Source organism: Microcaecilia unicolor, chromosome 3, assembly GCF_901765095.1.
Source record: "Microcaecilia unicolor chromosome 3, aMicUni1.1, whole genome shotgun sequence".
NCBI classification, from domain to species: Eukaryota; Metazoa; Chordata; class Amphibia; order Gymnophiona; family Siphonopidae; genus Microcaecilia; species Microcaecilia unicolor.
Genome location: NC_044033.1, coordinates 483,482,303 through 483,497,386, shown reverse-complemented (window position 1 = coordinate 483,497,386; position 15,084 = coordinate 483,482,303). Strand labels below are relative to the sequence as shown.

General features: G+C 40.5%; 1 protein-coding gene across 5 annotated transcripts in view; it reads right to left on the bottom strand.

The window, feature by feature from the left end:
* Positions 1 to 15,084, bottom strand: part of MYO6 (myosin VI) — a 407,005-nt gene that overhangs the window by 235,319 nt on the left and 156,602 nt on the right. For all 5 annotated transcript variants that reach the window (XM_030199055.1, XM_030199058.1, XM_030199059.1 and 2 more), the window contains exon 9: positions 3,274 to 3,438. In XM_030199055.1, the coding sequence (XP_030054915.1) occupies positions 3,274 to 3,438 (165 nt within the window). The remainder of the gene's footprint in view (positions 1 to 3,273; positions 3,439 to 15,084) is intronic.

The window sequence follows — 15,084 nt, the reverse complement described above, 5'->3', positions numbered from 1 at the left end:
CATGAACATAGGACTCTGAAGGAAGTCTGGTACCTTCGGTAACAATACCTGCAGACCTACTAACAGATACATGATGTCTAGATACAAAGGACCAGCCCTGGATTAACCATTAAGCAAAATATGCATGTGCTTTGGGCACCATGGGAAGGGGAGCACCACAGAGTCTTTTCCCCTAGCTATCATACCCTTAACTCTTTCACTGCTGTCTGCCACACCTAGGGCTTTTTTTGAGGGGGTACTTGGGGGTACTGAGTACCGGCACCTTTTCCACTGTGTGCTAAAATAGACCCATGGTCCCCAAGTTTTAATGAAAGAGCTCAAGCTCTACATACCAATTCTGCCTTGTCATAGATTCTGTGACTGGTTGCAGGGGTCCTGGCTATTATGGGGTGGGTCCCTCAGTGATGATCCCACCCCTGAAGGGTGGCCTGGCATTTGAGTACCGGCAACCTTTTTCGCTAGAAAAAAAACACACTGGCCACACCTATTATCCAACATGAATTTCAGTGTTTTTCTAATCATTATAAATAAATATGATGCTTTGTTCAGTACAAAAATAATATTTCTCAGTGCTTATCGAGTCTCAATGTTTTGTCAACTAAGAAATGGAAGGGCCAAGGGGCACCATTGTTGGGCTATGCTTAGGGCATCAGTTGGCCTTAATCCGGCCCTGCCAAGGACAATGAAGGCAATCCAGAGCTATTAGAATCATCAGAAAAGGATGTTTCACTATGGTGCACACTACTTGAGCTATGTCAAGGGGGAGAGACATAGAGAAGCTGATGCTCAAGCGAGGGATTTCACCAATGCATCCAGCCTGAATGCCCCAGCTCCTTTCAGCAACTGAAGAAAAAAAGAGGATGCTTTGCATTCCTTCGCACAACCATGAATGAGGTCAACAACAGAAGATCCCTTGCATTCTATTACCAGGTGAGAAGGTACTGGGTAAAGTTTATTTATTTATGTATTTATTGGGATTATTAACCACCTTTATGAAGAGATTCACCCAAGGTGGTGTACAGCATTTATAGTAACATAAAACTAACAATTTTGTCAATAGCATAACAATAGTAAAATGACCAAGTATAAACATATATACAATAAATGAGGTAAACTTGGAAAAAGCAAATTGAAACCTAATAGGACTACCATGAAACAGTATCAAACATATACACAATTAACAGAACTGCAGAATGACCATGTAATAGAAATGTGACAAATGTCAGCACAATACAAACAATACCATAATAGCACGGAAGAAATAACAGATATAATAAGTTGTCAGTGTAATACCAATGAAACACCTAATAAGCATGCATTAGAACATTCAAATAACATAGATTTGATGCTAATGCTTTTCTACAATACAGCTTACTATGTTGGAATTCATGAGTACAACATCCAGAACTTTCCATTCTGCAAAGACCATCTGTAAAAGTTCTGTGAAGTGAAAAGACTTTAACAGGTTTTCTCACACTGTCCAGGATAGGATCACCACAAGAAAACTGCTTCCGTGAAGCTGTAGAAATACATAGGGTGAAGATGATAAGCGAATTTAACACTTCTCAGTGAAACAAACTACTGGAGAATTATGCCCTTCCTCTGAGGAAAGTTCTTCAGACTCCAGCGAGAAGCTTCCTAAGGAAAGGTCATCACCATCCAGACTCCCCAGTGTTCTTCCACAGAGGACAAGGGTTGGAATACAGCCAAGTGGTGTCCAAATCCATAACCAGGGGACATGGGATGCTCACCACAACCAAAAGACCCCTCAAGGGGATCCTGGGCCCCAGCCAGAACCTGAGTCAAATGTCTCACAGGCAGGGTCCTGCATATGTCTAGTAGTAGTGCTATAGAAATGATAAGTAGTAGTAGAAGTAGTAGGGTCCAGGAATCCAGAAAGAACCTGTCTAAGGCGCTGTAAGAGTGCCTGATAGAATTATTACCTTAGAACAACTGTGAGTCTCACTTTGCCCCCCCCCCCCCCCAACTAAGGAATGACTTCCAGCAGAATGAAGGAGGGGCAGCAAACCCACTGTACTAAATTAGAATGATCATAATTTGACTCCTGGAAGACTATACTGACCAGGCTCAACCACTAGACACAAGTCATAACATAAGTCCAGAGGAGTCAGGCCTGTTATCACAAACATCCTGCTGTACCAGTCTGATCTATACTATCTGCTGGAGGCAGAGATATACTGATAGGATCATGGCTACAGCACTTGTTATATTGATGTCATTAGAATCTTTAGGGGGAGGGGTTCTCTGCCTCCATTTGGTGTGATCTAGCAGGATGATATAGAAAAGGTAGCTAAAATGACTGCAAAGCCAGGGTGGATGCTTGACGGCATAAAGAAAGGATTGGCAAGCAAGGGAAAAAATGAGGCAATAGTGCCTCATTTTAAGTGCTCATTTGGAGTCCTGTCTATAATTTTGGAGACTGCAGCTTCAAAAAGATAAACCGGAGACAGTGTGTTTAGAAGGTAGCTACAAAAAGCATATAGGGACAGACATACATATACATTCCAGAAAAGAGGTGGGAAAGGGAAAATATGAGAAAAACATTTAAATACCTCCAATGTATAAGTGCATAGAAGGTGGATCTCTTTCAATAAGAAGACAGCTTTGGAATAAGGGGGTCACAAGAAGAGGGTAGTTATATGAAAAAGAACAGTTGCATGGAACTGCCTTTGACTGAACTAGTGGAGATGAGGTCTGTATCTGAATTCAAGAAAGCATGGTAAAAGCACAGAGGATCCTTGAGGGGGAGGAAGCAATTGTACAGCTCAGTACTTGGTGTGGATGGGCATAGTGAATAGGCCATATGGTTTTTCTGCATCTTCTGTGCAGTCCATAATTCTCATTTCAAGTGGGGATGTTTCACTGTATAAATTGTTGCATTTCTCAGACAACTGTTAGCATGATCATAAATCACATCACACACTCAGGCATGCAACTAGTTCAAATGGCATGTACATGATGATTAGTGATGTAATTAGTTACTCTGTAGGGTTAAGAAAAACAGCAGGGCACCACAAAGAATTTCAAATGCAAGAAAAAAAAACAAAATTTGTAATTGAAACCATGACAATATTCTTTTGATATACTTTTAAAATATTGATAAAAATAAAATATATTGTATAATATTTCCACTTCAGGGCTCCCCTCAAAGTAAACACAAGTAGGGCAGCTATGAGAAAGCAAGATTTAATAGGTGCTCCAGAATGATATGAAAATGGGTAACAGTTAAATGCCTTTTTCCAGCTTACTCACCCTAAAATTGTCTGGAGAGGATAAATAAAGTTTTTGTCGAATTTCTTCTGGAGCACCTGCACAGAGTCTATAAAATATATGGTAATTCCTTTCATCTTGACCTTGTACACAGATCCGGGACTTTTCTAGAAGGTAATGTGAAACAAATCCACCAACAACAAAATTCTAAGAACAAGAAAGCAAGAGAAAAAAAAGTTATTCATAAGGCAAGTTGTATAATTATAGGGTAATAGCCAATATAAAAACAAACTGTTAGCATGGTATTTTATAACAGGTCATATAAATTGAGAGGGCAAGAAGGAACTTACTTCTAGCCTCAAGGCACCATATAAGGACCCTGGTATCTTCATAAAATGCTAGAGCTAAACCAGCACCATTATGGCTAGATTGATGCCATGAGCTCTTCCCCCTACTCGATGCAGGAGTAAATGTTAACATGTGCATACATCATAACTCCACCCAAGCTTCACTCCTGAATATGCCTACACACAGGTCATAATGGAAGTATCCTCCTTTGCACTGAATGTGCTTTTACCTTCATAACCCATGGATTCATTTTATAAAAGCAGTTTTATTTGCAGTTTATAAAGTTACCCCTTAAATGGCAGAAGAAAATGTTTACATGTAGAACCATTTTGAATATCCAACAGCAGATCATGAAATACCTCAGTTTATTCTAAATGACATGACCGAGGACAAAGAAATTCCATTACTCATTGAGTTCTAAAGATACAAATTAGTTAAAGAAAATCCTCATGTCGTAAGTGAACATTCCAAAGAAACCCTATATTTTAATGGATAACTACAAAAATGGTAGCACAGTCCCTCATCAGTGGGCACTACTGATAATGGGGTGGGTCATTCTCTACTCTATTCATTTTATTCCCCTTCCTCGGCAAACTGGTTTACCCATAGTAATGGAAGGCATAACTGCCTATGCAAGCAATTAAGTCTTCCTACAAGAAAGGCATCCACAGCTATCCCAAGCAACCTCTTGGGAAGAATATAAAACAGAACATAAAAGTGAATCACAAAATTCAATACTGTAATAAGTATAAAACAATCAAAAAGAACAGCTAACATTGAACTAAAGTACAAACCTGATTCAAAACTAAGGCCTTCACAATCTACTCTCCAAAATATGTATATCTAGCATTGTTTATTGGTATGTCACATTCTTTTGTACACTGATTTTCTGGGTGCTTAATATTTTTTAATCATATAGGGGATTCTTTTATATAGCATTTTACAAGTATAAAGCAGGTTTTACATGTGGAAAATGGCTATTATAAAATTGCAGGAGGGAATACATATGCAAGATTATGTATCTCTCAAGACAGCACCTATTTTGTACACAAGCTGCATTAGAATTTCCAGGGGCATAATTTTGGAGGAGTTGCAATATATATGTACAGTTTAAAAAATATGTGTGTATATGGCTATTGCGCCGTTTATGGAAGAAAGAGTTTATAAACAGCTTGAAAATCTGAAGGTGGACAAAGCTATGGGGCCAGATGGGATACATCCCAGGATACTGAGGGAGCTCAGGAACGTCCTGGCGGGACCTCTTAAAGATTTATTTAATAGATCTTTAGAGACGGGAGAGGTTCCACGGGATTGGAGACGAGCAGATGTGGTCCCTCTTCACAAAAGTGGAGACAGGGAAAAAGTGGGAAACTACACATTTGCTCCATATTCTAGCTGAGATTAATATTCCCTCTGAAGGTCCCCTACTTTTGGCCACCCTTAATGTGGTGGCCTTATATACTAATATTCCCCAGGATGATGCATTATCTATTATAGGATAATATCTTTCTCCATTGTGTATCTCTGGAGATAAACTCCAGTTGTTGAAGAGCATGGGGGAATTGGTGATCAAGAATAACTATTTTTTGTTTGAAGATCAATAATTTCACCAAATCAAAGAGGTGGCCATGGGGGCTACGGTCGCCCCATCTGTTGCATGTTTATATATGACCAATTTTGAAAATCGTTTTGTGTATTGTGCCCCTTTCATGAAGAAGGTCATATTGTGGAAGCGTTACATTGACGATATCTTGATCATCTGGAATGGATCAGAGGATGATCTGCAGGGTTTTGTGTCATACATAAATGGGGTGAATACCCACATGAGTTTTACAGCTAATTGGAATGCTAACAGCATCAATTTTTTGGATGTTATTATTAGACTTGATGAAGGGAGACTGTCTACATCTATCTACAGAAAAGATACAGATTGTAACATGGTATTGCACTACTCTAGCTTTCATCCCAGACATCTCCGAGAAAATATTCCAACTGGCCAGTTTCTGCACTTGAAGCGCCCTTGTTCTTTCAAAGAGGATTTTAAAAAACAGGCTGGAAATATGTATCGTAGATTTTGCCAACGGAGATATCCGGATAGAGTTGTACGCAATGCATACAGGAGGGCTGCAAATGCAGACCGTCATTGGCTCCTGCATCCCAGGACCCCTGCATCATATTATCCCTCTCCTCAAGTCACTTCACTGGCTTCCGATCAGATACCGCATACAATTCAAGCTTCTCCTCCTTACCTATAAATGCACCCGGTCTGCGGCTCCTCACTACCTCTCTACCCTCATCTCCCCCTATGTTCCCGCCCGTAACCTCCGCTCTCAGGACAAATCCCTCCTTTCAGTACCCATCTCCACCACTGCCAACTCCAGGCTCCGCTCATTCTGCCTTGCCTCACCCTATGCCTGGAACACTCTTCCTCAACCCCTACGCCAAGCCCTCTCCCTACCCATCTTCAAATCTCTGCTTAAAACTTACCTTTTCAATGCTGCTTTCGGCACCTAACCTTTCGAGAAATATAGTATGCCCTATCAGATTGACTCTACAAGACTCTACACTTGTCTTTTAGATTGTACACTTGTCTCTAGATTGTACACCTGTCTTTTAGATTGTACACCTGTCTTTTAGATTGTAAGCTCCTTGAGCAGGAACTGTCCTTCCATGTTAAATTGTACAGCGCTGCGTAACCCTAGTAGCGCTTTAGAAATGTTAAGTAGTAGTAGTAGGACCCAGGAAGTGGGAAAATCCCTAGTGTGTGTACTCCCTTTTTCTCGGATGTCCAATGCTATTCGACTTCTGATTTATAAATACTGGCATACTGTGAGGATTAATGCACCATTTTCTGAACCGCCCTGTTTTGCATATAGAAGAGGGCGGAATTTAGGTAAACTTTTTTCAAGTCTAAAAAGAAGTCATGATGCTTTTCCTGGACATTATAAATGCAAGGGGTGTATGTACTGCCAGTATGTATCAGAGGGGAATAAAATTAAGCTTCCGCACAGCGATCAGGTGTTTCACATGCATGAAAGGACTAACTGTGATTCTAAGGGAGTGATCTATTGCATCTGGTGCCCCTGTAAGATGTTTTACATTGGACATACCACTCGCAAAATTAAGACACGTATAGGTGAACATATCAGTAATATTTAAACTTGTAAGCTGGAGGCACCGTTGTCTGCACACTGGCAGGAGTGCCATCATGATATTACAGATGCGCGATATACTATTCTTCTACAGATCACACTAATGAGAGGGGGTTCTCTAAGTGATGCGCTTACTCAAAAGGAACAATGTTTTATTTTTTCCTGGGACACTATGCAACCCCATGGGTTGAATAGGGAGGTTGAGACGCTGTAAGAATGTGTGTAATTGCTACACCTGGAGTCTGAGACCATGTGAGTAGCACTTTTGAGTGGATCGAGAGTGGTTTTGGTTTGATGAGTCCAGCCTGGCTTGACCAGGCTTGGTGTGAGAATTTCTGACGTGTGACCAATAAATGATGAAGGGCGGAGTTTGTATGAGTATTTAAAGTGCGCGGTGCTAGTGATGTCACTCGCTCCACGCTAATGGAGGGCAGAGCCCTGATCTGGACCCACTCGGGGTTTGTGGCTGCGAGAGTGTTTTCAATCATATTTTCGATTTGCTTGGTAAGTTAGGTAATTTTCTGTATGGCTATCTAGGAGTTTAAGGTTGGATATGTGCATTTTCTTGTTTGAATGATAGATATGTTGGTAATTTCCTTCTTTACTGTAGACTCCCTTTCTGATGACACAATGCGAAACTCGGCCAGAGTTAAAGGGAAATAAAGTTTTGATGTTGTGAGCATGGAATTGGGTGAAAGGAGTATACATGAATTTTGAACACGAGTACAACCTACTCTCAAGGGAAGTAGTACTTCTATGCAATTTCCTAACTATTTCAAGTATGTTGTGAACAATTGTGTATGTCTTTATTAGAGGGTATATGCATATCTGGGTCACTATATATAGGGAACTACATATTAGCATCAGGCAGTTGTCTCTGCTGATTAGTGATTTTAGTGCCGTTCTGTAAATCTACTTGTGTTTGGTTCTACCTCCATACCCTTGAGGAATCTAAAGGTATGCAATATGTTATGCATATGCAATATTCAAAAAACATTATCATAAAATGTGTACATCAATATATAATCCGTGTATGTATACATGTATTCAGTACTTGGGTTAGTACTTGAAATAAAACTAATTAGTACTATTTTTGGAGGAGCCAAGCTGGGCCATATTGTATGTACAAACATTTTTTAAGGAGGCGGAACACTTAATGTGCTATGATGGTTCCATCTGTTACACTGCCACATATTCCTCTGGGGATATAATGGTTGGAATAGGTACGGACTGAGCACATTAATAGTATTTCTGTGAGTAGTCAATTTGTGAGTAATTTGAGTTATTTATATAATAGGGTTTCCTCTGAGCATAGTTCTGGATTTAAGTTTGACTCAGGGGGTTATTTGAGTTTCTTCCAGTTTTTTTTTTACTGCTTTAGTTAAAATTTAATGCCAAGAAATGTAGAGTGAAGCACTTACTACTAATACTCAACATTTCTAAAGCGCTACCACACTTACGCAGTGCTGTACAAACATGAAGATAGACAGTCCCTGCTCAAAATTGGGGTGCAGAAACCCGAAAGAGAGATACCAAATAGGAGGGGAGAGATTAGTAAGCTCGACTCAGGAGAGAGACCTTGCAGTGTTGGTGTCTGAGGATCTAAAGGTGAAGAAACAATGCGACATGGCATCAGCCGTGGCCAGAAGGATGCTAGGCTGCATAAAGAGGGACATAACCAGCAGAAGAAAGGAGGTGTTGATGCACCTCTACAAGTCATTGGTGAGGCCCGCTTGGGGTATTATGTTCAGTTTTGGAGGCCATATCTTGCTAAGGATTTAAAAGACTGGAAGCGGTGCAAAGAAAAGCTACAAAAATGGTATGGGATTTGCGTTGCAAACCGTACGAGGAGAGACTTGCTGACCTGAACACATATACCTAAGAGGAAAGGAGAAACAGGGGTGACATGATACAGACGTTCAAATATTTGAAAGGTATTAATCCGCAAATGAACCTTTTCCAGCGACGAGAAGGGAGTAGAACTAGGGGACATGAATTGAGGTTGAAGGGGGCCAGACTCAGGACTAATGTAAGGAAGTATTTTTTCACAGACAGGGTGGTGGATGTGTGGAATGCCCTCCCGCGGGAGGTGGTGGAGATGAAAACAGTAATGGAATTCAAACATGCGTGGGATAAACACAAAGGAATCCTGTTTAGAAGCAATGGTTCTGCAGAATCTTAGCCAAGATTGGATGGCGATGCTGGTAATTGGGAAACAAAATGGGAACTGGGCAGACTTCTATGGTCTATGCCCATATGACTTCTATGATTGTGACTGAATACATAAGGATGGGCTGGACTATAAATTTTAAGGGGCTTCGACGTTAGCTCCAGAACTTAATACAAGAACAGTGCTGGGTAGACTTCTATGGTCTGTGCCCTGAGAAAGGCAAGGACAAATCAAATTCAGTTATACATATAAAGTATCACATACCATGTAAATGAGTATCTTGTTGGGCAGACTGGATGGACTGTACAGGTCTTTATCTGCCGTCATTTACTATGTTACTATGTTACATGCACATATTTATACCTTCTTTGGAGCAAGTATAAATTTGTACATTAGGAATAGTTTTGAGAACCTATTATATAAAGGCACACAGAGACCTATGTTGCCTTTATAAAACAGCAGTCAAAAAAGTCTTGCAATACTTAGGTTCTTAAACATCAAAATACCCAAATAGACATGCTGCTTTCAAAAATTATTTTTCAGGACTATCCTATAAGAAGCAAAATTCATTTTCACAGAATTACTTTGAATAAAGCTTCACAGCAATGCTTCAAGTTATAATAATCAGTTCCATCAAAAATGGCAAATGAATTCAAAGTCAATTATCAAGAGGCTTTTGCATTCAAGGGCAAAATACAACTCAAAACTCAGATTTAAAAAGACATATATAAAATAGGCTTTTTTTCACCTCTGTACTCTGATGAAATTACTCCTTTATTATGCTGATCTGGGTATTGAAATTACTTTTATGTTTACTAAAGTTTTATGTATTGCTACTTATTTGCTTTTTTTATTTGAATACATATATTTATTGTAATTTGTTTACTACTGTATTCCATCTTGGGCTGATTTAGGAAAGGATAAGAAATATATAATGAGCAAACGTGCCAAAGTCATCCAGTATAAGAAACAATGAACTTTTTTCCTAAGATCTAAGAAGAATCACATTTTCTCTGAATGTTTTAATTTTACCACCAAATAGAAGTATAAGCAGTCACAGCTTAACTCTTCAAAAGTTAATAAGAACCAACTGCCTAACTCCAGCTTCTATATGGCAGGGGACTGATGAAAAAAAATATATCTAGGCATAAATATTTATACATACATCTATGTATAATTTATTACATAGTAACATAGTAGATGACAGCAGAAAAAGACCTGCACGGTCCATCCAGTCTGCCCAACAAGATAAACTCATATGTGCTACTTTTTGTGTATACCTTACCTTGATTTGTATCTGTCATTTTCAGGGCACAGACCGTATAAGTCTGCCCAGCACTATTCCCTGCCTCCCAACCACCGGCTCTGGCATAGATCGTATAAGTCTGCCCAGCAATATCCTCGCCTCCCAACCACCAGCCCCGCCTCCCACCACCGGCTCTGCCACCTAATCTCAGCTAAGCTTCTGAGGATCCATTCCCTCGGAACAGGATTCCTTTATGTTTATCCCACGCATGTTTGAATTCTGTTACCGTTTTCCTCTCCACCACCTCCCGCGGGAGAGCATTCCAAACATCCACCACTCTCTCCGGGAAAAAATACTTGCTGACATTTTTCTTGAGTCTGCCCCCCTTCAATCTCGTATCATGCCCTCTAGTTCTACCGCCTTCCCATCTCCGGAAAAGGTTCGTTTGTGGATTAATACCTTTCAGATATTTGAATGTCTGTATCATATCAGCCCTGTTTCTCCTTTCCTCCAGGGTATACAACTTCTTTTACATAGCAGCGCTAGTGATTCTTGTGTGGTAAATGAGAGGAAGCCCATTCAATTTCTATAGGTTCCTCTCATTTACCGCATGGGAATTGTTAGTGTGGCTTTGTAATACACTTGTGATTCCCATGCTCTACATAATACAAATATCAAAGTGGTTTACAATAATTAATAGCACTAAAATAATGATAGTGAAGTCCATTCATATCAAACCAATCATGTCAAACAGCAGTCAAATCCATATTGTTAAATAGTAAAACTCACAGAACCATTTAATCCCTCACGTTCCAAACGGAAAATGCCAAAGCAAAAAAATAAGCTTTCAAGAGATGCTATATAAATTTTTGTTTTTCGTTCACTGGGATGCTACTGGTTATGTAACACTTTATTCAAGTGCATGAATACATTAGCTCAGTTTTAGCACAGCACTACAAGCCTGAACAAATTTTAGGTACAGCAAAGTTACTTACCTCTAAGAGATGATCTTACACACATAGGTCCTGTGCCCCTGGTCACATGACCCATATGTGTGATTCTGATTGTACTAAAATAATTGAGTTAGCAGTAGCATACAAGCAATAAGATCCCCTGTGACAGAGCAGAATGTTAAGAGCAACCTGATTAAAAATGATAGAGCTCTTCAGACAGTTGCAGGTTCAAATTCCAAGATCCCTTCTCAGAAGAAAACATGTTGCCGGGCACTACTGCAAACACTAGATGCCTCCCATACATACCTTCTTTTCTATTTTAATTTCATATAGGAACACAAGAAATTGATGTTTCCAAAATATATACAAAAATACAATAAAGGAAGCAATTAAAATAGGACTGTGTTTTATGGAGTCCAATTTGGTTGCTCAACTTAGGTAGTTAAGTGCTGAATATTGGTACTTAAATAGCATAAGTGCTGACTCTGCCACCAGACCACCACAAAATTACCAGCTTTCAGTTTAGCAGTCTGTGGTGATATTCACTGACACTAACCATTTAAGTGCCACTGAATATCAGCAGATAGTCCCGAACAAGTGATTTATCTGACCAGGAGCCATTTCTGGATGGTTAAATCACTTTGAAATCACCAATGAAAATAGGCCCAGGGACCAACATTTAAAGACAAAACCAGACCTCAAAAAAGAAGGAATGCAATATTTCAAAAGCTATATTCAATGCCCCCACTTTATTAATTTTTGCTCATAAAATCAAATGGCAACTTCTATGGAAGTCAAGACATAGTGAACAAGTGAAGACATGATTTCTGCTTGCTCTGTGGGTCCTCGCTCCCCCTAGTCCTCCTTCACATGTTTTTTTGCATCTGAATTGTGGTGAATTACTGACCAAAGCAACGTATGAACAAATATATAACTAAAACCTAAACACCCATGCAAGGAAACATTGTGCCAGCAACCTGCACAGGAGAAGATGGCGGACTCCTCAAGGACCTCAGTTTCCTAGTTTACTCCTTCGGCACTGGCAGAGCTTACAGAGGTAGTGATGGCTGCGATGGAGCTGCATTTGTCTAAAATTTCAGCACAGACATCCCATTTGGAGTCCTTACTTACTGACCTTACTGGACACACAGCTGCTTTGTAGATTCAAGTGTCACAGATGGAAGATGAGGCCCAGACCTTTCCTGACAGGGCTTGAGGCCCTCTGCACTCAGGCACGACAGAATCACAAGTGCCTCGAGGAACTTGAAAATAGATTCCACAAGGATAATCTTTAGTTTACCAGGTTTCCTAAAACTCTCTCCAATTCCTAGTTGGTTTCTATTCTGGAAGAGTGGCTAAGCAAAGAATTTGTGCTGGCAGAGAGCTTGGGCCTCATATGCTTAGACCGAGCACATCGCTTAGGCCATTGACAGCCTGGAGATGTACGGCCTCATGTCCTTATTGCTAAGTTTCACTATCATCAACAGTGGATGGCTATTCTGCACACTATAGAGTCAAAAAGGCCTCGTTAACCTATGAGGACTGTCCTAGTTGCTTCTTTCAGGATTATTCACTTGCCCTGTCTGATAAGCGTCGCTCTTCTCCGCCAGGGTGAGACAAAGCGAAGTAAAAGAACATACACTTCATGCTGCTTTATCCCACTACCCTGAAGGTTTAGCATGGACAGTACTGTAGTCCTTGGACAAAACCCAGGCTTTTGTGTCCCTACTTAATCTGCACAACAGTGATGGCCATCCAACACTCTGATCTGTGTTCCTGCTCTGAGTGGTTGTTTGCTGGTGGGCTAACGTATCTCCCTAGATCTTTTGGATTTGAGAATTTTTGGATTTATAACACCATGGTTGGCTTTATTCTTTATTGTTGGGTGGCCTATACTCATATGTTGCTCTGGAATGTTTTTATGCTTACACTGTTCTATCGCATGTGTTTTTGGGGGGAGGGGGGTTGGGACCTAGTTGCATAGTTCCGTGGCTTCGGCATGCTGTTCCACCTTTGATGTTTTACCCCAGGGTAAGGATGGGCATCCAGATAATTTAATGAGGTGCATATTTCTTTTCTGGATAGTGCTTCATCACTGCAAATGTCTTTAACTGCCACGACAATTCTATCCTGGAATGTTTCTGGTGTCACTTCCCTGATAAGCGCTCTAAAATTCTTACTTCTCTCAAGTGCCACAAGGCAGACATTGCTCGCCTTCAAGAAACCTGCTTGACAGATCAGGAACACCAGAAGCTTTGCAGGAATTGGGTGGGGGAAGGCTTCTACGTGTCGGCATGGTGGTGTTGCTGTACTGAATAGGAAAAAATCTCCATTGTCAGGTTCAAGTGGTCACCAAGGATATTTATGGTAGATTCTTGATGCTGAGATTACTTCTCAGGGACAGGCCTTTCATTTGCTGGTTATATATGCCCCTAACACTTACAAGCATGACTTTTTTCAAAAGTTGGTTACTGAGGCTATGATAGATTTGTCTGTCCCTTTGTTTCTTGCTGGTGATTTTAATCAGGTTTTGAATCCCCAGCTGGATCAAACTTAATCACATCTGGGTTTGGGCCCTAGTAAAGGGTTACCTTTTCTTTGTGCACCTTTGCATTTAGTTGAACCTTGACACCTGTTGCATCCTTGTAAGACTGATTACACCCATGTCTCTCGACTGCATGTCACCATGTCTCGCACATACTATTTTGGTCCCCAATCTATTTTTACTAAAGTTGTCTGTGGAGAGGATTGGCTTTATTGTTGTTTCAAATCACTCTATATGGGTGGATCTGGATTTGGCTTTGTTGAGTGGTGTTTCCCAGGTTGGCCCTTTCCTTCTCATCTTCATCGTGACCAGGATTTTCAGGCTTATTTGAATTCTAAACAGGATGATTATTCTGCCTTCAATAAGCAACATGTCTCACAATTTTTATTGTATTAGGATGCAATGAAAGCAGTCCTTCGGGGGGATATTATCTCTTATACAGCAGCTTATGCTCGCTGTATTTCCCAGGGTATCATTGTTTTGGAGAAGCATTATGCATGGGCCAAACGCATTTATGTGTCTAATCCTAATTCTGCTAATAGGGATGTTATGATGGCTAAGCAGGTACATTAAATGCCTTAATTCATGAGCATACTAAGAAACTTGTTGTTGTTTTTTTTTGCAAGTATACATTTTATCGGTATAGTAATAAGACAGGGAGATTACTCGCCCAAATTACCAAAAATTGGCATGGTTCCCTGCATGTTTCAATCTTGACCAATTCATAGGAACTTCCTTCCAACTGTACAGTGGACATCACCCACATGTTTTTAGATTACTTTCACAAACTGTATATTGCTTCTCCTACTACGACAGGGTCCCAGCTTCTGGACTATTTGAAGGATTCTGGTCTTCCTTGCTTTTCGGAAGATGTTCTTGGGAACTTGAACTCTCCTATTCAGGCCAAGGGGTTTATGGCCCCGGGGCCAAATAGGTATATCCCAGAATTTTATAAACTTATAGCGCTGAAAGCTTGTGGTTGTCTCCTTTTTTATTATAATGATGCGGTTGGTGGTAGTGCCCGGTCTTTATACTCTAACACGGCTCTCGTCACCCTTATCCTCAAGCCTGGAAAGCCTGGTCGTTTCCCTGAATCTTATCAACCTATTTCTTTAATGAACGTGGATATGGTAAAATTATGTATCATACCTGATAATTTTCTTTCCATTAATCATAGCTGATCAATCCATAGACTGGTGGGTTGTGTCCATCTACCAGCAGGTGGAGATAGAGAGCAATCCTTTTGCCTCCCTATATGTGGTCATGTGCTGCCGGAAACTCCTCAGTATGTCGATATCCAAGCTCCATCCGCAGGACTCAGCACTTAGAGAATTACACCCACAAAGGGACACTCTGCCCAGCTCACCACCGCCGAAACGGGGGAGGGGAATTAACCCAGCTCATCCCCACACAAGTGGGGGAGGGGAATCCGTCCAGCT